Here is a 24866-nt window from a genome sequence, read left to right on the forward strand (position 1 = left end):
TCAATATTAACATTTTAAACACTGTTTACAATATAATTGAAATACATAACATTCTAAATACATCCAATATTTACCAAAGACCTTCTCATTTAGCCTAAAAACTCTAAATCTGTAATAGAATAAAAATAGCATTTCAAATATCTTATAACAACAATATTAATTGTACAATAACATTAATATTAGGTTATTAGTTGATGTAAATAGCTGATTTTCCCCAATGGCTTGCTAATGAAAGGAATATTGTACAAATTAATATACACTATAACCTGTTAATGCTCTTTCTGCTTTCACAAAATATTTTAATCAGCTAAATCATTATATATATATATATATATATATATATATATATATATATATACATATATACATATATATATATACATATATATATATATATATATATACACATATATATATATATATATATATACACATATATATATATATATATATACACATATATATATATATATATGTATGAAGGAAAGAAATAGCAAATCTCACTCGATACAAACTATTGCAATCTAGAACTCTCAATTAGAAAATGTACACAAGAAAAGCAGCAAAACCAAAAACAAAAATATCTACGTTCATATTTTTTCATCATGACGAGATCAGTGGTGTGGTTGGCAGAAAGAGTGAACAACATCTGGCACAGGCAGGATCCATCTGGAATGTTAGTGGACAACAGGATGGTCCAATTAGATATCAAATTTTATTTAAAAATAAACAAAAAAACTCTGAGTGCCACCCTGTCCTCCCCTAAAACCTCATTGGTCCTTCTCTCCCAAGCTCAAAACATAGAACTCTGTCCAAGGAGCTCAGAATGTCCCAAACAAGTCCCAGATTTCCACTGTTAGAAGCTTTCCATATATGGGAAAAAGAACTGGATGTTCCTTTCCAATTATGGAACACAAAAATCTCCAAGAGTTCTGATTGTGCAATCACCTCGAGCAATAAATCTCTTTCAGCTCATAAAGTTGCTTAAACCGTGGAATTACTTTTGTTTTTGCATTCTTAGTGTTGATTGGAGGAGCAGCAAGACAGAGCGTCAATTTTTTCCGCAGAGCTCAAAATGGCCGCCCCAGGGAGCCACGCAAATAAAAACAGCACACAAATAAACAAACGCAGAATGACAAAGCAACATTCAAGCAGCATGTATGTAGGACTTCTCTCCACCTCCGCCTTACCCTTCTTTTTTTCACTGCTCTCTCTCTCTCGGAGCAAGTCCTTAAAGTTACTTGTTTCCTTGTTAGCGGGACAAAGTGTCCACCCGAGAGAGAGTACAATCTCAATGCAACTTGGTAGTGTGGTATATAAAAAATCAAATCAAATCAAAGCACAGGTTCAGAGAATTTACAAAGCAGACCTGGACCACGTTACTTTTGACCTGGATTCCATTGCTTTTATCTTGTGTGATGCCGAATGGGAATTCCTGTCGGTTGTTTGTGCTTCCACCAACAAAATTGTTTGCTTTGGGGGATGCAAAATGGTTGCAGAAGGGTAACATGTCAAGTAGAAAAAGAATTGCTGTTTGAAGTTGCTCACCCTCACCCCATGATTCATCTTCTTTTTTTCTTCTTTTTGATTTGGGCAAAAAACATCAATCCAGCTCTGAAGTTACGGCGGCAAGTAAGGGATAGTCCTGTTATGTGCAGTCATAGTTAAATATTAAAGAAGGCTTCTCAGTTCTACACCATAGTGCCTAATCTGCACCTGAGTTTATTCACTTTTTAGATAATTGAGGATTTGTATATATGGGCAAGATTCTGACTTAATGCAGACGGGCAACCTGAAAACAATCTCAAGGTTCAAAGTGGAATTAAGGAAGTAAGGCTGTCTTTGAGCTTCTCTTGAACTCAGTTCCCATTTTTAGGGCTTTTTAAGTGGAATGTTAGAGCCAGAAAGCACATTGTCCTTCCAGCATGATTTTATTCTTTCAAGATATATCTCAAAGAGTTTGAGGCTCCCTAGTTCCTCTCTTTGCTGTGATTGCAGCTGCACTTTGCATTAAAATCCCCCCTCCCTCCTGGATAAAAGCTCTGCAGCTCTTAGCCTTTATGTATGTGTTTCTTTGCGATGCTAGTACTTTGAGAAGCTTATTTTACTTTATGGTGCACGAGTGGAGGTAATATGGAAACTGTTAGAGGCAGATAGGAAAGGCAATGTTGTCATAAGAAACAAATTGCCCATTTACATCACTTCAGTGTGGTTTGAGTACTGCCCCTCAACTTAGCCATCCAGCGTATCTTCCCCATTAAAATACATTCTTCATTGATACTTGACACTAATTAGCAGTACAAGTTTAAACCACTCAAAAGTATATACTGCATCATCATACAGTTAATGGTATAGAGCTAAAGTGATGCACAACCTGCTACCCAGTGTGCAACGATCCTTTAGGGTGCATCCGAGTGCTAGTAAAGAACTTGAATTGGAAAGAACCCAAAAAAAGCTACCACTACCATACACTAAAAAGACATGGATTAAATTTGGAGGGCACCACTAAGAAGGAAATGAAAAAGACTAAAGGATCATGAAACCTGAAATGTTTAAGTCTATATATCCATCTCTCTTACCCTGCTATACAACTGAAATGGTTCACTCATTTTTTGATTAAGCACAAGCATAAATGCTAGAATATCATATTTGTTCGTCCTTTACCCTGTTTCATCCATCTCGCCTCCCATTGACAACCATCTTTAACTTTTCTACACTTCATTTCACCAAAAGTACCACCACAACTCTTTCTCCCTTTGTGCACTACCCACATTCTTTTTCAAATTATATTACATAGCTTTTTTGTTTTCTTTTTTTTGTACATACTTTTTGTGTTATAGTTCTTTGTATAGTATAGAACTCTAGAACTTTTTTTGGCAGCTTCTTTCTTTCTTAAAGGAAAGTCCAAATCATCAGCTGTAGCATAACATTAAGACTTCTCCTTCTTGGCTGAAAAAAAAGGTGGAAAGGAAAAGATAACTCTAAAATGTATTCCTTCCTTTCTCAAATCTTCTCCCTTACAAATCTGCTCTCCTCCCCTACCCCCACTCATCAACCCCTCCACCCTTTTAAACTGTCGCTCCCAGGAGCTCTTCGGACTTGGCCATGATCTCATTTTGGTTGGAGTCCAATCCGTAGAACTTAACCTTCAGCCCATCGACCGGGTGGACAACGGGCACCGTGATCACGCGGGGGAAGTTCCGCGTAGCCAGCTCGAAGCGGCTGGTGCAGGCCAGCTCAATCGCCAGGATGCGAAGGAAGAGGGTGGCGAGCTGCTTTCCCAGACAGGACCTGACGCCGCCACCAAAAGGCAGATAGTGGAAGCGTCCTTCTTTGTCTTCACTCCGCTCCTGACTGAAGCGGTCAGGGTCAAAGGCATCCACATCTTTGAAGACGGCAGCAGTGTCGTGGGTGTCCCGAATGCTGTACATCACACTCCAGCCTTTGGGAATCTGGACTCCCTGGAGACAAAAGACCAGAATTCATAACAATGAACACACATAAAAATAATTGTTCACTTAGCCACCATAAGCACATATGACCAATTAATTTGGATAACAATCTGATTTCTGTTGTTGTATCCCCAAGAAGTAATTGTGAACTTTTCTGCTAATATGTGTTCTTCCATATTCAAACCATCTTTTCTCTGTTCATACCAGAATACAGCAATATGAGAAGCATTTAGGGTCCTTGATCAATCCAGGAACCCATTGGAATAGAATAGAATAGAATAGAATAGCCCATTACTGTCATTGTACGTGTACAATGGAAAGAGTCTGTTGATTTAACATCTGGCTGCAACACCCATTTTTTTCAGGCGTGCAGAGTATCAGAAGATATGTGGGCTAGGACCTTCTTTTTCTATCCAGTGGTCATTGTTAATGAATGCAAATACATTAAAGAAGCAAATAAAGTCAAAATCATCATAAATAGTTTCACTGCTGAATTCATCTGTGATGGTGATCAGGACATTGGAACACTTTTTGTACCAAAATTCGTTTCCATTGCCAGTGGTTCTCTCTTCTTTAAATACAGATAGCTATTTAAAGAGGTCCATCCTTGGTAATTTTCCTCTAAACCTCCCCTTCCCTCCTTTTGTGTGATGAGACTCTTGGTACTCTTGTAATGATTCTTGTAGTGTCTGCAGGTTGTGAACCAACACCTACACCATTCATTTGAATGGTAACTCGATGGTTCTTCTAGTTGAGTCTCTGACCTTTTGGGTAGATTTGATATGACAGAACTACCACTGCACAAAAATATAACGGGAAATAAAAGCTGACATTGAGTAGCATTGATTTAAAAAAGAAAATTCATGTTAATGCAAGCATGCTGCACAACAAGAGGTACATGAAGATGTGAAGGATGTACTGTTCTAGGGACACTTACGTCCAGTTCGAAGGTCTGCATGGCGGTTCGGTAGGCCCCAGAAACAGGAGTAAAGAGTCTCAGCACCTCCTTGATGACACAGTCCAGGTACTTCAGGCTGATAATGGTGTCGAGCCTCAGTTCTGCTTCTGGGCAGAGGCAGCCGTTGTGAAGGAGACCCCTGGATCTCAGTTCCTCCCTCAGGCGCTCAAGGACTTGCGGGTGGCGGAGGAGCTGCATGATAAGGGAGGTGCTTGCGCTGGCAGTGGTGGCAAAGGCAGCAAAGATCAGCTCAATGGTTGATTCCTGTGGGTCAGTAAACAGATACGATGGTGTATTAGTGCGCTACTTGGGTCTTGTTTGGTTAACAGTTTTGCAGAAAAACACATTTATCTTGCAACCCCTTGGAGGTCCCGAGCTCCCAGGGTATCAGTCGACCCTATACATTTTTCATCTTCTCCCATGGGGGAAAAACTTTTATGGATTTATAGAATAGCAAACAGCTTTGAAAAAGAGTTCCTATCACTATTTACAACAATAACTAGGAAAGTAAAGACTCATTCTTGAATGATCACAAGCATTCATTGAGTACTTGGCAGTACTGAGGGTGTATCAGTTGACTTGTCTTTACTTTGAGAGCAAGCCAACTATAGCCTCATTTCATCTCTGATTGGTTAATTACTTGTTGTTTTAATAAACAGTTTGCAGAGTGGAAATAAAGAAGGCTGAGGGTGAGCATCAGCCAAATGCTCAACCAGTAGTCTTTCATAGTCTTTTTGAGCTAGAAGTAAACCCAGAAACTGCTTGTTTAACAGCGGCATGTAGGAATATTATTCTAAAAAATGTAAAATTGTTCTTTCCACTGAGTAAAAACAGAGCTATGTGCAAACTCAACCAAAATTTGGACACAAATCCATTACCCCACACCTCAAGCTTGCCATTTGTTTTGGAACAATGTTGGACCAAAAGAGAGAGAGGAGTCAAAAGTCAATACATAATAAAAGAATGGTGTTTTTAATTCCTGAAAAGTAGTGTGTTTGGAAATATGAAGGTAACATCCAATAACAAACTCAGTGTGCACTATGCCGGGCCCCTTAAGGCCTTAAGTCAGTGGAATAAATAATAGTGAGGTCCTCCTCGCATCTACCAGCATATATATATATATATATATATATATATATATATATATATATATATATATATATATATATATATATATATATATATATATATATATATATATATATATATATATATATATATATATATATATATATATACATACACACACACACGTGTGTGTGTGTGTGTGTGTGTGTGTGTGTGTGTGTGTGTGTGTGTGTGTGTGTGTGTGCTATAAATGCATGCGTCAGAAAACTGCAGGAGAAAGCGACAGGGCCTCCCCAGTTCACTTTGTGTGTGTATTTAAATATTTGTGTGTGAGTGTGTGCGTACAGGAGGCCTCTTTCAGACCCCTAGCAGGGGGGGAGTGTTGACTTATTTTTGGCCCTGGACTTAACCCAGAAACCACAAAGTCCGAGAGAGAAGCAGAGAGTCGAGTTTCCACAGAATTCCTCTGAATTACTTTAATAGGTAAACAGAGGGTGTGCCTGACCATGAGTGTGTGTGTATGTGTGTGTTATGCTGTTCCTGTCAGCCGATAGGTATTAACGCAGCTTGCTTTCATATTTCACATTAGGGTGTGTATCATTAACCCCATTTGGTACTTATGATCACTGGCTGATTTGTCAGAGAATTATGATGACTGTTTGTGTTTTCAGTCAGCCCAGACTGGTTCCCTTTGGCAGCTCTCTGCTAGGTAAATAGAGATTTCTATGTGTGTTTGCACCCATACGAATCAGTGTGTATCCACGTGCTTCTACATGCGATTGAGTGACTTCTTGTGGTTCTGGCTTCTTTTCAGCGCATGCTTGCACTACCCTACCCTCTTTCCCAGGTGGCTGTTTTTTTGTGCTTAGGTATGTTACCTTGAGTTCTTGCATGGTGAGCTCGCTGCCATTCTCTTTGGAACTCTCCATTAGGACATCCAACGCGTCACTGTAATCTTTGCCTTGGGTGCACATGGGCTTCTCCCTGATGGCTTTCTCTATGCTCTTCTGAAGGGTGTCTCGTGCACGGATACCCTGCAACAATGCACAAATTAAGTCCTTTTACCCTTAAAATGTCCTCTTTGATGGAAATTCAGTTTAGCTGAGCAACAAGCACCCCAAAATGCTTTGTATTGTAAGGTAAAGATCCTACAATATTAGAAAGAAACCTAAACAGTTGCACAACGCCCTATGAGCAAACACTTGATGACAGTAGGAAAGAAAAACTCCCTTTTAACAGGAAGTACCGTTGAACAGAACCAGGCTCAGGGAGGTGCAGCCATCTGCAGTGACCAGTTGGGAAAACACTTTTATTTTTGGGGACATTAAGATGTAAAAAGATATACTAAGCTCCAAAAATACCAATGAGAAGGAAGTGGTCATATGATACACTTACCCTTCTGTAGCCACTAAATGGCAGGTCTATGGGCAGACTGAAGAGGTTGTTAACAAAGTCCTGGAAGGTTGAGAACAAATGCTTCATTTCCTCCTCCGTCACCCTGAAGCCCAGCAGCACCCTGACAGCCATGGTGAAGGACAGCCTCTGGCTCTCCCTACAGAAAAATGACAGATGACAGAATATTAATTTAGTAGCCCATTGAAGCAGCCTGTGTTTTTGAACTGTTGTATATTCTGAGTTTCTACCACTGCTGATAACGACTCTGTGTTGTCAGCGATACTCATCATAAATACCTTTCTACCTGCATTCACCTAGGATAGGAGCGCTGTTTTAGTCTTGCTCCCAGATTTTAGCTACATTAACAACTGTCTCCACTGTCCTTTCCTGGCCGTACCTGTAGACGTTGATGGGCTCAGGCGTAGAGCTCCACACTCTGAGACTCTCCTGGATGACCTGCTGGATTTTAGGGAGGTACGACTCTAAGGCCTCATGGCTGAACACTTTGGCAAACACCTGGAGGGACAGAGAAATGAGCAAATAACATCAGTCTCAAATGCAGAATGCAACAGCGCCCAGCTGTTGGAGAAGTGCAAGTCAAAACAGAGGACAAATGTCCACAGATTATATGTTGTAATCCCCTCGGTAAATCCTGACTGACAGGTATGTGGAAAGACAACAGGAAGCACAAGTTTATTCTGCAGTAATGCTGGTATTCACTGGGAATTTATTGGGGTGTTTTGTGTCTGTCTCTTGGTTTGCAGGGCATCTAAAAATGTGCACTTTACAAGTGAAATTTGGTACAAAGTTCTACAGTTGACCATGAAAGAGACAACTGGTTTTTGGTAAAGGATAAAACATCTGGCTGTATTTTTGTAGCCATTGTCTTGGCCTCTCATATTTCTCTAAATTGTCTAACCATTGATCTCCTCTCTTCTAAATTCTACCTAGGCTGGACTTTCCATCACGTGTTCATTCATTTTTTCATTTTCTATGATTCCCGTTCCTTATTTATCCCCAAGTTCTCCCTCTCTCTGTCTCTCCCCCCTTATTGCTCTTGCTTGGTCTTTACAGAGACTTATACATTGTGGAGGTTTTTCCCCTGTAGTCAGCAGAACTAGAATGACAGACAGAAAGAGCACGAACAGAAAGAGGGGGAAGAGCTAAGTTCTTTCCTGGCTGCACAGAGTATTTCTTAGTATGAATCAGTCACCAGTCGTCAGTGTTGTTTGGACAAATAATATTCCATCAGATTTAAAGTGCAAAACTGCCCATGAAAGAGTCTTGGGAATGATTTAGAGGGGAGAACACCGAAGAGGAGAAAAAGGAGAGGGAAATGGACTAGAATAGAGCTTTTATATTAAAATGAGTCAACTACCCATGCTTAGTTTTATTTGAACTAATACGTTTCTTGTTCCTTTAACGGTCGGACATTTTCCTAATTATGTAGATGAGTGAAGAAGAAAAAACAAAGTTAGAACCAGATGAACTGTAGCCGTTAACAGCCTTAATTGTTTTCTCAAAACACTGAGTGAAATCAAATTTTGTAGCTGTGTTTAGGATTTCACCTAAAAAGAATATGCCAGAAGTGAGGTGCAGTTCCTTCAGTGGCCACTTGAGGCTGATTCCAAAAGTTGGTAAATGCCCATAGAGCCCCATATTAAAATGCTCCTACTTTACAACAAAAATAAACATGTTCACAGGCTACTACAAAAATTTCTCTCTTAATAGCTGTACACAGTTACTATTTTTAATATTGTTCCCTAATCTAACCAAGGCATGGCTGACTTGTTGGGGCTTTTTATCCTTTACATCCACTGATGCAAGTAACTAAAGTGGACACTTCAAACATATTTGGAGTATTTTAAAGCAAATATTGTTTGTTTGTCCGACATGTCTGCGCTCTAGTATTGTTATACTATTTAAAAATACTAATAAAAAAAATAATAATGAAACACTGTTCTGCCTAGTAGTAACTAACTGTGTCTATGCACTCAACAATCACACCTGGCTCCAAAACAAGACAATGATATTAGAATGGTCACACTGAGACTTCAAAAAAAGACTGTCATATTTAATTTGGACCACCCTCTAATCAATACATCTTATAGGTTTTACTGAATCAGAAATCAAAGCTGAATGAGCTGAGTTTCCATTAGAAGTGGAAAACTTCTAATAAATAGTGGTCATTGAAGCCTTACAGTTGTTTTGGAAATGTCTCCAATCCAGCAGACGTTAAGTGGATTTTTATTATTTTTTAATGGCTTTCGTTTTTATTATCTAAAATACACATACAAAACTTCCAACTGCTACTTGTCTGTGGTTTTTCTCTGCTTTATTTAATCACTGTGGTTTCTTTTTATGACTTTCTCCTTTATTAGACCCTGCAGAGAAACTAATCTATGCTAAAAAAAAAAAATCCTGTATAGGTATTGTTTCTAATAGCAGCATGTTGTAAAAGAAAATATATGCTTAATCTCTTTGATAATGGCTTTTGTCTGCAATCATCCTTAATTCGTTACCACCTGAAAGCTGATGAGGAGTAACCTTTGAAACCCTTTTCTTAACTGAGTGGTTTCTGTCATATTTCAGGGCTTTTTACATAACAAAATGACTGGTTGTTCATCAAAAGTTGGTGAGGTTGGTCTCTGCTTATGCAGCTATCCTTGGAGAAACCCGGAAACTATTCTAATGGTGGTCAAAACACCTCTTTATTGATATTGTGAAGTGTCAAAACTCATCATTAAGGGTACAGGGGAGGCTGTCAAATGTTGTCTGTATGGGGGAAAGAGTTTTTTTTTTTTAAAGTATAACAGTATATGCTCGTAAAAACTGTATTGTGTCCAGATTCTTAGTTTTACTGAAATATGCACAAACAAAGTGCCTTTATTGTTTATTTTGGAATATATTTCCCATATGTTAACACACCGGAGGAGCCAGTGGAGTGTTTCTGCTTCTCTTCATTGACTTATTGAGAGGGAAGAAAGCAGCTTCTAGTGGGATCTGAACCAAGGCCAGAGAGGGTACATGTGGTTCTTGAGGTTGATGTTTCAGCCACCAAAACATCAGTTGGGCGCTCATACTCTTATTTTGCTCTCTACTTCATTTCCCTCTTATTTTCTGCCGCTCTTCTCATTCCTCCAAAGTCTGCTTCCCTCCCTACGCCCTCCTGAAAATGAATGAACAATAGTCCACTGAGCTGGTGCCGAGTGCACGAGTGCGTGCATGCGTTACATGTGCGCACTGTACGGGTACATACGTATGTGCTGTGCGTTAGGGAGTGGTTAGTGCAGATCACAGAGCCCTCTAAGACCTTAGTAGCACTACATTTCCTCTGCTGCCGCACCCTGGGACTGCTGGTCACAGATCAGCTTACACGACCTGCTGCCCAACCCCAACCACAGGAGATTACACACAATATCTGAACTCAAAAGAGCCTGAGATACTGAAACTGCAGTGACGTCTTTTGTTCGTCTGCTACTTTGAGGGCTGTCAATGTTGGATTAATCAGTCATTTGTTTGTCTGTTGCCCAGGAAACAGTGGACACCACTGATTGGATTTGGATGAAATTCGAAGGATTGCGCATCTTTAAACTGCTTTCCACTCTTTTCATAATGACATCGATTGTCCCGTGAGGGTTGCTGAGGTTGTGTGGTAAAACAGGGTTGTGGTCAGCCTGTTCCCATTCCCATGGTGTCGAGCGCTGCCAAAGTCAAATTTGTCAAAGCTGTCAGTGTCGCACCAATCATGGCGATAATGAGACGAGTGTTACGCACGTATCAATGCTTGTTCAAGACAACTCGGTGTCACATTGAGTGCCATGTACCCTGCTTATGTGCAGGGCTGCTGTTGTGAAGGGGCATATTATAACAGAGCCATTTTGTCTTACATCGAACAAAGTCCTTTTTGTGCTAACCAATCAGTGAATGAAAACAGAGCAAAACAAATCACAAAACACAAAGCTCCCCAAGGGGATGCAACAGTCTTCTGGCTGGCAGCTTTGTGCCTTATACTTCCACCAGCCCTCATCATGTCTCCTCATGCTGAGGTTTTGCTTATAAAAACTAGGTTGTTAGTTTTCAGCATACCTTCAGATAAGAATGTGTTTCAGGTGGTTCAGGCATCTGATTACGATACCTCCCGGACACCTCCTGGTAAGACGAGGTGTTCCAAGTATGTCCTACCAGGGTGAAGCCCCAGGTAGGACCAGGACAAACTAGAGAGATTACATCTCTGAGCTGTCCTGGAAATATCTTAATGTAGAGAAGTATGGATGGATACGACCACAGTTTACAATTTAAACATCACATTGCGCTCAGTCAGTCTGAAAGCTAAAGTCTGAGACCTTAAAGAATATGAAAAGTGTTGACTATGAGTCGGAGATAAAATAATTTTCCAATAACCTTCAACGCTACCCGAAATCTCTTCACAACCAGTGGAATCTCCCTCTGCTGGCCGTTCAAAAGAATTCAGGTTTAAGGCACTTTTTAAATCAAGAAGCTCCATTTATCTTTTATATACAATATCCAGTACATGCAACGCAAATATGTTTGTGAATCATCATGAAAAATCAGCAATAAAAACCATGCAAACACACACACACACCAAGCAGAGACTGAACGCCAGAAACACTAGTTAGGCCAAATAAGGCTGTGTAACATTGTGAATTTAGCCATTTAACCCGTCTGCACTGGATTATGCATAATTGGTCAATCTGGTTGAGCACTTTGTCTCTTCCAACACACACACACACACACTCACTCACACACACACACACACACACACACACTTTTAAGTACAGACAGAGCAGAAAGGTTGAGCTACTGTAGGACCCGTGAGTCAGGCAGTCAGTGTGTGAGCAGGCAGACGGGAGACTCTGAAAGGTAACTACAGGTCAGACAAACACACACACGTTGAGAAACACACACACACAGTTTCTCTGGCTGCCAATCAAACACAGTTTTTTATGTAGTGTCACTCTGGGACGTTCCAAGTTCCACACAAGACGGGAGTTTGTGTGTGTGTGTGTGTTTTAGTGGGGGATTGTTCAATACAACAGTCATTTTGCTGCACCACAAAAACGTGACTGTCTTCTGTAGCCTGCAGCGCAAAGACACATGCTTAAAGACACACTCACTCCTGTGCTCTCTCTCTCTCACACACAGATATAGTCAGACACACACTCGCACACACAGTTGTCCTAATAACGTCCATATGTCTTAAATTATGTGAAAGTGCTGCGAGCTGCTGGTTCCACAGACATGTAAAGACTCCTTTATTCTTTTCTCTGCCCTCCTTTCCCTCCCTCTTTCTCTCTCTCTCTCTCTGCTCCCACCTCTTCCTGGCTCTCCCTGCCCCTTCATCCATCCTTTTTTTCTAAACCATACTATTTATTCCTTTTTACTCATTTCTCCTACTTACAAAAGCAGTCCCTGTGTTTTTCCCTGCTTGTATTGTCACGTTGAATCACAAAGTGATTGCTTTGCTGATGAGGGTTAAGGTCAATATTAAGCTTAATATTTCACCCCGTCATTTACTTTTAGGAGGAAGGCACGTAATAATTTAACTTTTAATTATTTAACAGAATTTGGAAATATAGAGCGGAAAATCTAACAGCAGTGCACATGTTTAACGTGCAGCTACAGCACTGTATTCAGGAACACATCTCTATCTAATTCAGGGTAATGGGGTGGCTGGAGCCCCTCCCAGCTGTCACTGGGTGGAAGTCAGGGTACACGCTGGTTGCACAAAGAGATTCACACCTTCGGCTGATTTAGAATCACAGATGAACCCAACATACACGTCTTGGACTGTGGGTGGAAGCTATCCTGCAGGAAACCACGCAGGCACAAGGAGAAAATGCAAACTCCACACAGAAGAAGCTCCTAGACTCAAACCCAGGACCTTCTTGCTGTGTTGCAATAGCTCTAACCATTGTACCACTGTGCTACTGTGTATTCATGTCAAGTAATACAGTGGTACAATGCTGGACTGCTGGATTTTTACTTTCTGGGTATTGTTGAGTATTACTTTTCTCAAAACTAAATTATCTTTCTTGCATGCAGTATTTCTAAGACAGTATAGTACTGTACTGATTTTAAACTTCCACTGGATCTTTAGAAAATATGTATATACACTTTTGAAATTTTTAAGAGGTCAATTTGATCTTAGCAATGATAAAACCTGGATTTAAAAAAAAGGGACGCACAGAGTGGGCTTCACCTCAGTCCCACTTTGCAGTGCCCTCTACTGGTGATGAGCAGAAGCACAGGATGCTGAGACAAACATACAAGGGCTCCATGCAAAGAATCATCACCATCGCAGCACTTTCACAGACATCACATCTCTCTGATTTCACTGTACGCTTATTTAAAGCAAGCGTTTATGGAGTTCCTCGAGAAAACCCCGGCAGCAACCGAGAAAAGGTGTTAGATCGAGTCAGATTCTTGTCCATTCTTCTCTCTACATCTCTATTTTTTCTTTGTCCAAGTTTGGTTTTTTCTAAATGTAAGGATCGGGCAATGTTTCCAAAAGAAAGAATAACAAAGGGGGAAGGAAAATGTGGAGAAAAACTGGAAAAGAAAGGGATGGTATGAGGGAATGTGCGGGCGGCTGTGGGCTTAAATTGAAGAAGTGAGAAGTATCTCCTGAAGCTGAAAATAAAAGTAGTGGCTGCCACAGTCAACAGAGTGTTTGCACAGTGTTGTTCCATCACAGAGGGAAACATTTCCACTGAGAGCCAAGTAGGACTCTCTAAAGAAGCATGTTTATAACCATAGCCTGCTTCTTTAATCTAGCCCCAACCAGCTGCCTCCTTCCCACTGTCACCAAGTTCTTGCTTATAGGGGCGTTACCTGATTGTTGGGGTTTTGTCTGTATTACTGTGCGGTCTTTACTTTACAATATGAAGCACCTTGAGGAAACTGTTGTTATGATTTGTTCAATATAAATAGAACCAAATTGAATTGAATTTAAAACACTGATGAATGCAATGTGTCCAAAAAAAGGGGGGGAAAGTGGTCAAAGCTAACAAATTGTGTAGCATCTTCCCTGATGTGACAGTGGAGACCAAAAACAGAGTTACAACCTCTAATTATTGAACTTCAGTTTTTTTAAGCTGGAAATAAAAGAGATATATCTCTAAACTCTGATTTTTGATTCTGGCCAAGAGTCATTAACCTAATCGAATACCTTCGTGGAGTTTAAGCAGTCTTGCCGTGCCTCTAGTGTTTGCACAGATCTGAAAAAGACATATTTCATTGGAAAGTCTGATGTCTACATGAGAACAAACACTACGCTCAAACCCATCTAGTTGTTCATCCAGCAGGAGCAAAGATCTTAGCCTACACAACTAAAACCCACCAAAATAAAAAAAGTCCTTCAGTTCGCAGCAGAAATGCAAACGGTATGTTCGATGTTGTTTTCAGTCAAGGATGATGTGTAAGTCCTGGCTGCCCTTGTTAGGCTCTGATTGGCCCGTAGTGGAAAACCAGTCTACTGTGGTTCTTTGATGGAGTTAGTTTCCTAGCTTAACACGGGGTTATATGGAAACTGGCTGGCTCTGTTGATCCACCAAAAAGGCTAATGTGCTGTGTGCAGATTGTTTTTCCATATGAAAACCACAGACACACACACAGAGGAGACACTCTGGTCCAGCTGGTCAGACAGTAAACCAGTTTCTTATTTTTCTCTCAGCTGATGGTGTTTCGCTTCTTTCTGTTGACTTAGCTTTATTATCGAGAAAAACAGGAGGGAGCCCACGCGCACGCGCGCGCGCACACACACACACACACACACACACACACACACACTCTTGTTTAAGCTGCTGAAAAATGGCTAGCTGACCTCTGGCTCTCCTTATAATATCATTCATTCTGTCGGCCCTCCTTATATTGAAGTGATGTGTCTGTAAATACCACAGCAAGCTGAAAGTCAAAGTGTAAACACGCGTATATTTGAAGGAAACTGCAAGCCACCCGCCTCTCTGCACCTGCCACAAGCTCAGTCTATTGGTTTTCTGATGGCTCTTTAAACCTACATGTTCACTAATAGCTCTCTTGAAGTCTTTCTAGTTCTGTATCTGCAACAAGGTTTAAACAATCCCATAAAATGTTGTTTTTTTTCAGGGGTAGCTGACTTAAGTGCTCATATATCCATATATATTTATCTAGCTAGAAAGTGACTAACTTGGCAGCAGTGGTGGGTACTGATCCATGATGGGATTGGTCCGCACTGAAGCTAAGACGATGTACGAGGTGGCGTGGAGGCCCACAAAAATCAAAAGTCTTACCTGAACTTGGCTGATTTTCTAGGGCAGGGGTGCCCAATCCCGGTCCTCGAGAGCTACCGTCCTGCAGCTTTTAGATGCATCCCTACTCCAACACAGCTGAATCAAATGGTTTGATTACCTCTTCAGCATGCCATCGTGTTTGGCAAAGGCCTGATAACAAGCCATTCATTTGATTCAGCTGTGTTGGAGTAGGGATGCATCTAAAAGCTGCAGGATAGTAGCTCTCGAGGACTGGGATTGGGCAGCCCTGTTCTAGGGCATGTCATGACAGTTTCCAGGCTGCTTTTAGATCTCCCTGAAAGTCCTGAAAGTTTTGACCACTTGTGCTCTGTGATCTTACCACAGGCTCGAAACTTGTGCAGAGAGAGCAAACATCCTCTGCTGTTTCATGTAGAAGAGCATAACCGGTGACCAGAACCGGGTCTGCCGCCACGACTGAAGTTTTTAGCTCATCCCTCAGAATGAGACTGACACTGCAGAGAAAAAAATACTGTCTCACCCCAGAAAAAACACAGCCAGGACTGAGATGCTTGTGTGCCATTTTTTTCCCTCATCACTATGCTCCACGTGACTTCATCAACTTGAGGAGACTCAAAAAGGCAAAGGGGAAGGACCATTAAGAGATCTAAACATATCAGTCGTGCTAAAAATGATCCAGAACTGCGGGTTTCCCGATCATAAACAGGACAGTAGACAAGTTGAAATCAGGTTAGATGCAACAGTCGAACATTCGGGGACAGCTTGGCTGGAGTCGAGGCCATGATAATTTTCCGTTCTTTCCCTAAATAAGTTAAAGAAATTGTGGAATTTTGTTGTTTTAATCGTTTTTTCTTCATGATTTATTTCTATCAGAGAAAAGGCTTCAAAGACAAGGATTTTCCTCTTTGCATTCAGGTCAAAATTCTCTCTGAACTCGACAGTTTGACACCACATTGGCTGATCTACTTAGGAAGGATCTCTTTTTTTTGCCTATTATGGAGGCCAGAGGTCACGAGTTTGAGTTTTGAGTCTTGCTCAGAGGCACTTCAGCTTAAACCTATGAGGCTAAGCAACTTTACTGTGTGTGTATCCATCCAAGGCAGCGTTCAGGTGTGTGTGTGTGTATGTTGGGCCCCCACAGAAAGCCCCTCTTTGTGCCGTGTCGGAGGCAGCCTTCCTAATCAGGGGTCATTACATGAGGTTAGTGCGGGGGTCTCCAGGGAGAGGAGAGGGGATCAGAGCTCAGATTAGACCCGACCAACCCCTCGCCTGTCCCGGGGCACGGCAGCAAGGAAACCCGACCCCGCCTCCAAACCCCTCCAAAAAAAACCTAACTGTGTCTGCAGAGAGAAAATGAGAGACTGATTTACAGGAAAACACAGGGAGCTCTACTTCTTGTTTTTCTCGTTCCGATTCTTTGTGCGTGATGTTGCGTGTGCATTAAATGTGTGTGTGTGTGTGTGTGTGTGTGTGTGTGTGTGTGTGTGTGTGTGTGTGTGTGTGGAAGAGAGAGAGAGAAAAGAAGGTTTGTGCCCTGGGGATAAGGGGATAATAGGAGGGAGAGGTAAGTGGCTGATTACCTGAAATGGTCTTGGCACAGAAATGAGAGAGCCAGAGAGGAAGCAAGAGACAGAAAAGAAGAGAGAAAGTGCACGAGCGAGAGAGAGATAATAATAATAGTCAGGGGGAGAAATGACAGAAAATTTAAAAAAAAAAAACGGAAACATGAGGGCTGTCTCTCGCTCTCTCACTCGCTCTGTCCGAAGGCAGATGAGAGGAGGAGCAGGAGAAGATGGAATGATGGAGGGGTCGTTCTCACGCTTCAGCAGCCAGGATGCTGCTGATAAGAGCGAGCGGACAGGATCAGCTTTACACCGATACTCTGTCTGTTTGCGCGTCCTGCCTCACCCTTTGTGCAGAGGACTCCGAATGTGTGCACGTCACTGTCTGCCACTTATTCCACAGCATGAATATTGATGAGCGTTTCTGCATGCAGTTGCAGCTGCTGCAGGTTGATGTGCACATAGTGTGCAAAGAGATGAAGAAATCAACAGAAAATAGGCTGAAAACTTGTTTGGGACTCGATCAAAGATGCTCGTCACTCCCGAGTCCGATGGTTGCCTTTGCAAACAAAAATAATGTGCACATCCCAATTCCCAATTTTGTTTTCACTCAATCATTAGGAATTAAAAAGTTGATGTTCCATCTATTAATTGTTTGCATTTAAATTAGGTCTGCTTTTTATTTTCTTCATCGATTAAAGCGCAGTGGTTCTGCCCTTGCTCCAGACTCCTTGTTTTAAGACGTTGTGCTTGATGACGGGTGGATTTTTCACTGTTCTCTGGCAGCTTATAAATGAAATGACTAACAGATTAATATAGAAATCCTATAGGTCTTAAGAATTAAGTAATTTTTAGACATGAAATTCAGAGTTTATTTTTGTTTGCATGTGGAGACAGATCTTCATCTTTGGTAAAAGTAAAAGCCGACTATTTAAGATGTCCTGGTGATTTTATATGTTTTTACTGCCTCACGTTTCTTTTGCCTCCGAGAAATGTATTCAAGCATTGTCTCAGGGTGAGCATTTGATATTCTCGTGCATGCTGCTGCATGAAGATGCAGTTCATATGATTACATTCAATTCCACACTTCAGCCTCGTGTGTTACAAAAACAAGGTACAAAAGAAAAGCCGGTAAAAGTTGGGACCATTAAACCTCATCAGGCCAAACAAGACAAGAGTTGAATTATCTTTATAACTTGTGTAATTAATCTTATGTCTCTTTTGTGTTGTATTTTGTGTTCTGGGTTTATATTTGTGAATCCAGGTGGGTTTAGCCGCAGACATTTCGAGGGAGACAGATCCTTTGCTGTTTGAACCATCCAGCGGTGAGTCTTTCTTTCAGAGTGCTGCTTTTAGTTCATACTGAAGCTTTGTAAGAAAGCTGGTACGCCCTGATACGATAGCAAGCGTATGCTTCCTACTTCATTCTTTTCAGTGCTCTCAAGGTTGTCCCCTTAAAGCGTCATGTGACGAGATGATCAGTTTCTACCTAACATAACGTAAAAGGGAATAAAGGACCTAACTCAGCGTTTCTGTCGATATTGAGTCAGGGCTGGAGTTTATCGTCAGAGTGCAGTTTTATCATTTGTTGCTAATTATTTCGAGGAACTGTTGACGATGTGTTGCAGGCAGCTAGATTTCTGAAGCCAAATATAAGCCGTACTTACAAAAAAAAAAAACAAAAAACAGTTGTGCAGATTCAGGAAACACTTGAAGGTATATTTTCATTTAACTTTTTTTTCTATTGTGTCAGGTGAGTACTCTGGTCTCCAAAAAGTTCAAATATTATGCCTCAGTTTAAAACGGTCTTTTTAGCTCCTTCTACTATCGTGTTAGAATATCAAAATAAAGTTGGCAGCTGGTGTTAACCTTCTCACATTGAAGGGAGTAGTTAGTTGTATCCAAGGGCAGAGTCATTAATAATGATTGCATTTAAATTAAATCAGTAGTTGCATTGTTATATTTAAGTCCGTATCTTTCCTCTGCCTGAAGTATTGAAATTATAGTGCTGCCTTTTTTTTTGTGCTGCTAAAAATATAAGACAGAGACTGAGATGTCTTACTAAACACTTTGTATAGTCAAATGGCTTAAAATCAAAATATCTACATCCTGAAAATATTTTACTTTTGATTGGTTTAGGATGTAAATTTTCCTTGGTCAAGTTGAGTCTTTGCAGTTAGCACAAAGTGAAGCATTAAAAGTAAAGATGAACACACAAATACATGCGTTCGGTATCTCTGTATAGTTGTGTGTGTTTGCGAACTTAAATTAACACGTGTCCTGACCTTTCTCCTCTTGCGGTGGATGTCTCCGATGCTGTTGGCCAGTGAGTTTGGTCCCAGCAGCGTGGACGTGCTCTGAGGCCAGTCCACCGCCACCAGAGTGTGCTCGCCCATCAGCACCTTGCGCACGTTCTCTGCGCCCGTAACCCGAATCACAGGACGGCCTAGCAGGTGGGTCTTGAACACGTTGCCGTACTTCTGTCTCCGTGATGCATGAAAGCTCGATCCCTGGACAAAGAAAAAGAGAGTAAGCACAGAGATCAATCACAGATCTAACTTGTAATGCTGAAGACACAACTCACGAGAGTCGTTTTAAGATATTTTTTACAGTAGAATGAGCGACAGTTCTTTAGTCGTGCTGGAGGATTAATTATATGAGGCAGTATGTCAAAAATCCATATTAAAGAAACTAGTTTTGCTCATAGAAAAATAAACCTGGTGCTTTTCCATTCTTCCTCCTTCAACATCTATAAGAAAGTCGAAATTCTATTAAGAAAGGAAGAAGAGAAAGATGGGTAGTTTTAGAGAACACTGTTGGGACTGAATGCTGGAGTTCCCCTTTGAGAGAAGCAGGTGTGAGGAGACGGTAACAGAAGGAATTCCCCAAACACTCCTCACCCTGTTTCACGGAAATCAGAGGAACCTTTTCAAATCCTGCTAATGGAGATTGCCCCCATCTCCACTTCTAAATCTTTCTTAATATCTGCACTCAAAGAAATCTTTTATATTGTCAGCAGTTTAAGGGTTAGTGTATTCTTAACATGAAATTCCTTAAAATTTAGTGATTCTAGCCATCATCATCACTGTCACGGAAACATTGTGAGACGAGGTTTTAATCATGCAGAAATCATTTTAAAAACTGATGAAATATTACAATAGACAGCCAGCAGTTGCTGTCCTCAAACAGAAGATGGTCAGATCCAAAAAGGCTCCTCAAAACAGTGATACCTCACCGAACTGATGGGGCCTACTCTGAAAAACGCTCTCCTTGCCCTCGACCACCGTTAGCAAAACATGCTAGTTCTTCATGCTTTTTGCACTTTCTAATAATTTAAAACAGTCTTTAGGATCCAACCTTCACCCCAGCTTTTGATCTTCATCTCTAAAAGGTTTCAGTAAGTACTTTCTACTCTCTCTGTGGCTCGGGGCCCAAACAGACTGGTGAGTTCTCCACATGCTAAAAGTTACTGAGGTTTCCATCATCTCAGCTCTCAGAGAAAAAAGTAAACTTAAACCAACTGAAAGCAGAAGACTGCAGATGTTTAAGGAGCCTGTATACATCAGGTTAATGCAATGAAAACTGATTCAAGTTGCCTTTAGGGCACAGGCAGAGATCAGTTTTAACATCGGCCCACGAGCGGTGAGGTTAAAGGTTCTCAAAACATTTGCAGTTCAGGCTTAAAATACAGTAAATGAAATTTCTCATCCTGATGAAGAAGACTGACAGGAGACTGCTCGAGGATATAAGAAGTTTCAGCCTCAGACTGCTCATTTTTGGCCACTGCCACTTCAAATCTTTTTCTCCTCGTTCATCAACTGAGGTGGAGCTCCAAGTTGTCAGGCCTGGGAAACCCAAGCCCTAAGATGAATGGACTATGCCGGCAACCTCTGACGAATGGTCATGGGAATCTACATATTACAGTTTTTGCTCGTTGCTTGAACACTACAAACCCATGCTTAGACTAAAGTAACACAACTTGAAGCTTTTGTTACCATACCCCAAACACATGTACCCATACCTTAAACAAAAGTGCTGCTTTGCACTCTGGTTGCAATTATGCAACACACTTACTCCTTTATGCAACACACATGGTCCTGCATACTACACTCTATTTCATACATAAGACACTTCGTTCAAAAATGAAATTTCAGGGTGCCATTTGGAAAACACATGTATCCAAAATACAAAACACATCGGGTAATTGCAACCACTCAAATATACACCTGAAGGCACTTACTTGCAAAACTGAACACCAATTAGCCAACCACAAAAAGCCCTCAGTTTAGCCAATTCAAGAACTTTGCAAGCATGGATGGAGGGAGAGCAAGAGGAAGAGGAGGAGGAGGTCAAAGAGGCCATGCACGGACCCATATTTCTGATGATATAAGAGCAACTTTGGTGGACCATGTCATCAACCACGGCCTGACTATGAGGGAAGCTGGGCAGAGAGTCCACCCACATCTAAGCCGCTTCACAGTGGCATCTGTAATAAGAAAATTCCGACTAGAAAACAGGTCTGTCTTCATCTCACTGCCTTCTACTCTACTCAGATGGTTTTATAGTACTGTTCTACAGTATATCACCATATCAAGTGTACAGCGTACTGCAGGGTGCTAATGCTCCTTTTGCAGCCAAAGTGGTAGTTTCTGTGAAACATAGCATGATTACTTATATTGAAGTACAGTGTTGTACAGTGGATGATACAGTATATACAGTGAAGTACTGTAAGAAAAATAAGCAAACCGATGACAATATGTGGTTGTATTTCTCTAGAATGACTCGAAGACGTTCTGGGGGAGGACGCCAACGCCTGTTCACACAACGGCAGGAACTTGCTGTTGTGGACCTAGTGAGGGCAGACAATGCCATCCGTCTCCACCAGCTACGACGGAAAATACTTGCAGACAGGCGAGTGTTCAGCAACATAGACCATGTGAGCATCACCACCATCAGACGCATCTTGGGTAAACTCAGCATCACCATGAAGCAGCTCTACAGAGTCCCATTCGAGAGGAACAGTGACAGGGTCAAAGGACTTCGAGCTGAATATGTACGGGTACGTGTAACTGTCCCTTACATTTACAATAGAGTATTGGTGAAGTCCAGTAGCAGCTGAATATGTACCATATCAGTACCACATGGATCCATTCTGAGAGCTACACAGGTACCTGTGTGATGGGGTGAGGGTGCTGTATGTGTAGCACTGTAGTACAGTGATATGTTCCCCTTTTTTTCAGAGAATCTTGGCCATGGATGGAGCTGCACAGCCTCATGAATACATTTTCATTGATGAAGCTGGATTCGACCTGAGCAAAACAAGACGACGGGGTCGTAATGTAATTGGCCAAAGGGCAATTGTGCACGTCCCAGGGCAGCGCGGGGGAAACATCACATTATGTGCCGCCATATGCCTTCGAGGACTTCTGCACCATCATGCAATACTGGGTCCATACAATAGCCAACACATACTCACATTTCTAGATGCTCTCCATGATATAGTTGTACAGAACAGACCAGATCAGCCCAGGTTTGTGGTGATATGGGATAATGTCAGTTTCCATCGGGCTGCTCTGGTCCAGGCCTGGTTCTCCAACCAAAGTCAACTTGAAGTGGTATGCTTGCCCCCTTACTCACCATTTTTAAACCCTATAGAGGAATTTTTTTCGGCTTGGAGATGGCGTGTATATGACCGCCAACTACATGCCTGCATGCCTCTTCTGCAGGCAATGGAACAGGCCTGCGGCGACATTCAGGTGACAGCAATCCATGGATGGTTTTGACATGGAAGAGGATATTTTCCCCGGTGCCCAGCGGGAGAAGACATTGCTTGCGATGTTGATGAGGTCCTGTGGCCAGACCCCAACAGACAGCGGGATCCATGAGCCCACTTATGCACAATTGTCATGATTTTTTGTTTACAGTATAGTGTTTTTTCTATTACTGTATTATGGGGGTTTTTTTGTTTTGGTTTTTTTTGCTTTATCTGAATTCATGGTACTGCAATGTACAATATTGAGTAGGTCTATTTGCTTTTTTGGTTGTTTGCAAATGTGTCTCCTGAAAATATGCCTTCTGAATGAACAATGGAAATCAAAGACTGCAGTGCTTTATATAAAGTAGACTACTGTGTTCCTCCTGCTCTGTAAGTGTTTGCATATGATGCAAGTATGTGTCATTTTGTCAACAGAGTTACATTTTGACAAAGGAATGTTAGGTTTTGATAGCAGAGTTTAGGTTTTGAGAGTAGAGTTTCAATTTGGTGCAGATGTGAATGGTATATTTCCCAGTGTTGTGTCATGTTTACTTGTGTTTAGGGTTTTGGCACAATGAGCAAAGTTTTGCAAAATGTGTTCAGGCAACGGGCAAAAACTGTAACAATCATGCAACTGAGCTCATGGCTCATTGTTAGGCAATGTTGCTAGTGTCAGTCATGTTTATAAGGTTAGGGAAACCCGCAGTCACTTGGAAAACTGACGAAATGTTTCGCCAGTTGAAAACGTCCAGATGAACGGGATCAGTTTACCTGGATTATTGAGGAGGTCCAAACGTCCAAGATGTAGTTTAACATGTAGCACATTAAACTACGTCTTTCTTTACAGGGTTGTCACTATTTAAATCACAGAGGGGATTCCTCCTTCTCAGATTGTTTTATTTGAAGGCAATCAGAGAAAGTGAATTTTCCCTTTTTCTATAAGAAGCATAGTGCTTGCTAGAATTACAGGTAGAGCTTCCGGTTTAACTCGAAAATAGTTCTTAGAAAAAGTGCAAAATAATTTTTTTAGTGACAGGTGTGTGATTTATTTAAAAAAAAAGAGAGATTAAGTGCATGTTTTATTCCTATAAGCATCTAGATAAGCGTTGTTACACCCCATACCTGCAAAACTGGGCAGTTAACACCAAAACAATGTAGGTGCATGAGCAATACTACGAGCCACGGAGAAAAATTAGAATTTCTTGCTGGAGAATAAAAAAATAAACATTTGTCCCTGTTTTATGTTTCGACCCATCACGAGGAGCCACATCGCCACATTTCAGGGCCCCTGTCCCACAGTTTGGACAACCCAAGTTGCAAGCACAACCCCCAGAGGACCAAAGCTGGAGTCAGTTAGCGAGCTGACCTGAGTTCAGCTTTGACGTTGACCTCTAAACGGTCTGGGTCACAGCAGAGTGAGAGGGAGCCGACCCCAGAACTGTAAATGGGCTGTTTGAGTGAAAAGAATATATAGCCGCCTGAGAGGCTGCTTACTGTGTTACACACACAGACACACACACACACACGTACACGGGACATACACACTGAGTCTAACAAGGCATTATTCAAATGCAAGTATTAACACACATGTGCATATAGACTTAAAAACACACTCTCACTCAAGATTACTAAAATAAAACGATCTTTAAAAACTCAGAAACATGGAAAGCAAACAAACATGCGGAGGCCCAACTGCAAATTGCCGTGACAACACTAACTGGTTTGACCCCGGTTTACTCAAGGGAAAAGAGATATTTATGACTGTGAGGCACACAGACACACACACACAAATATATATGTACGCATATATATTTGTGTGTGTGTGTAAACATGAAGGCAAAAGGACAGCCTGTAAGGCAGTTTATTCACACATCAACACAAAACAGACAAGGAGAGCATTTTTATTGTGATTTTTGTTTAAAAAAAATCAGAATAACTTCAAACCTTCCTGACACGAGCCAACATTAAGATCAGCTGTAACACCCGACACTACAAAACAGTCAGCATGTGTATGAGTGCAGTTATAGGCCGCATGTTTGTGTTTGAATGCGGAGCTCAGAAACTAATTTTAGCAAGTAGTTTGTTTCCTGGTCGAGGGCACACCTCTGGCAGCGGCGGCGGTGCTTTTTGTTTGTGTGCGAGGGCTCAAAATGTGTCCGCTCACTGATTCCGGTCAGCGGTGTGATTACTGGCTCACAGCCCTACAGTGAAGCCTCGATAGATTTACTAAACTCCCAATCAAAAACACCCCGCTTGGCCAAGAGGTTTCAAAGCTGAGGAGGAGCTTATGGTCTAAATTAGGAGTGACTTTAAAAAGTGTGTGTGTCTCTGGTTGGGTGTAAATAAGTGTTTTACATTCGGTGCATAGATGTTTGTAAAGGGGAACTCAGTGGAATTAGTAGTGCA

The 24866-nt window shown here is 41.3% G+C and overlaps 2 protein-coding genes across 4 annotated transcripts in view; one reads left to right on the plus strand and one right to left on the minus strand.

The window, feature by feature from the left end:
• The window catches only part of LOC309703804 (uncharacterized protein), a 61530-nt gene extending 38964 nt beyond the window's left edge, over positions 1 to 22566 (plus strand). The window contains exons 2-4 of one of the 3 annotated variants that reach the window (XM_082528719.1): positions 21482 to 21764; positions 21946 to 22320; positions 22432 to 22566. In XM_082528719.1, the coding sequence (XP_082384845.1) occupies positions 21482 to 21764; positions 21946 to 22320; positions 22432 to 22488 (715 nt within the window). In that variant the 3' untranslated portion in view covers positions 22489 to 22566. Of the gene's footprint in view, positions 1 to 21481; positions 21765 to 21945 lie in introns of all 3 variants that reach the window. The other 2 variants (XM_082528720.1, XM_082528718.1) reach the window with 2 other exon arrangements.
• Positions 460 to 24866, minus strand: part of cyp26b1 (cytochrome P450, family 26, subfamily b, polypeptide 1) — a 40222-nt gene continuing 15815 nt past the window's right edge. The window contains exons 2-7 of the mRNA XM_082528706.1: positions 18991 to 19215; positions 7271 to 7389; positions 6874 to 7030; positions 6357 to 6512; positions 4390 to 4674; positions 460 to 3461 (exon numbers count right to left, since the gene is read on the minus strand). Of these exons, the coding sequence (XP_082384832.1) occupies positions 3069 to 3461; positions 4390 to 4674; positions 6357 to 6512; positions 6874 to 7030; positions 7271 to 7389; positions 18991 to 19215 (1335 nt within the window). The 3' untranslated portion in view covers positions 460 to 3068. The remainder of the gene's footprint in view (positions 3462 to 4389; positions 4675 to 6356; positions 6513 to 6873; positions 7031 to 7270; positions 7390 to 18990; positions 19216 to 24866) is intronic.

Source organism: Aulonocara stuartgranti, assembly GCF_965226115.1.
Source record: "Aulonocara stuartgranti genome assembly, chromosome: 3".
Lineage (NCBI taxonomy): Eukaryota > Metazoa > Chordata > Actinopteri > Cichliformes > Cichlidae > Aulonocara > Aulonocara stuartgranti.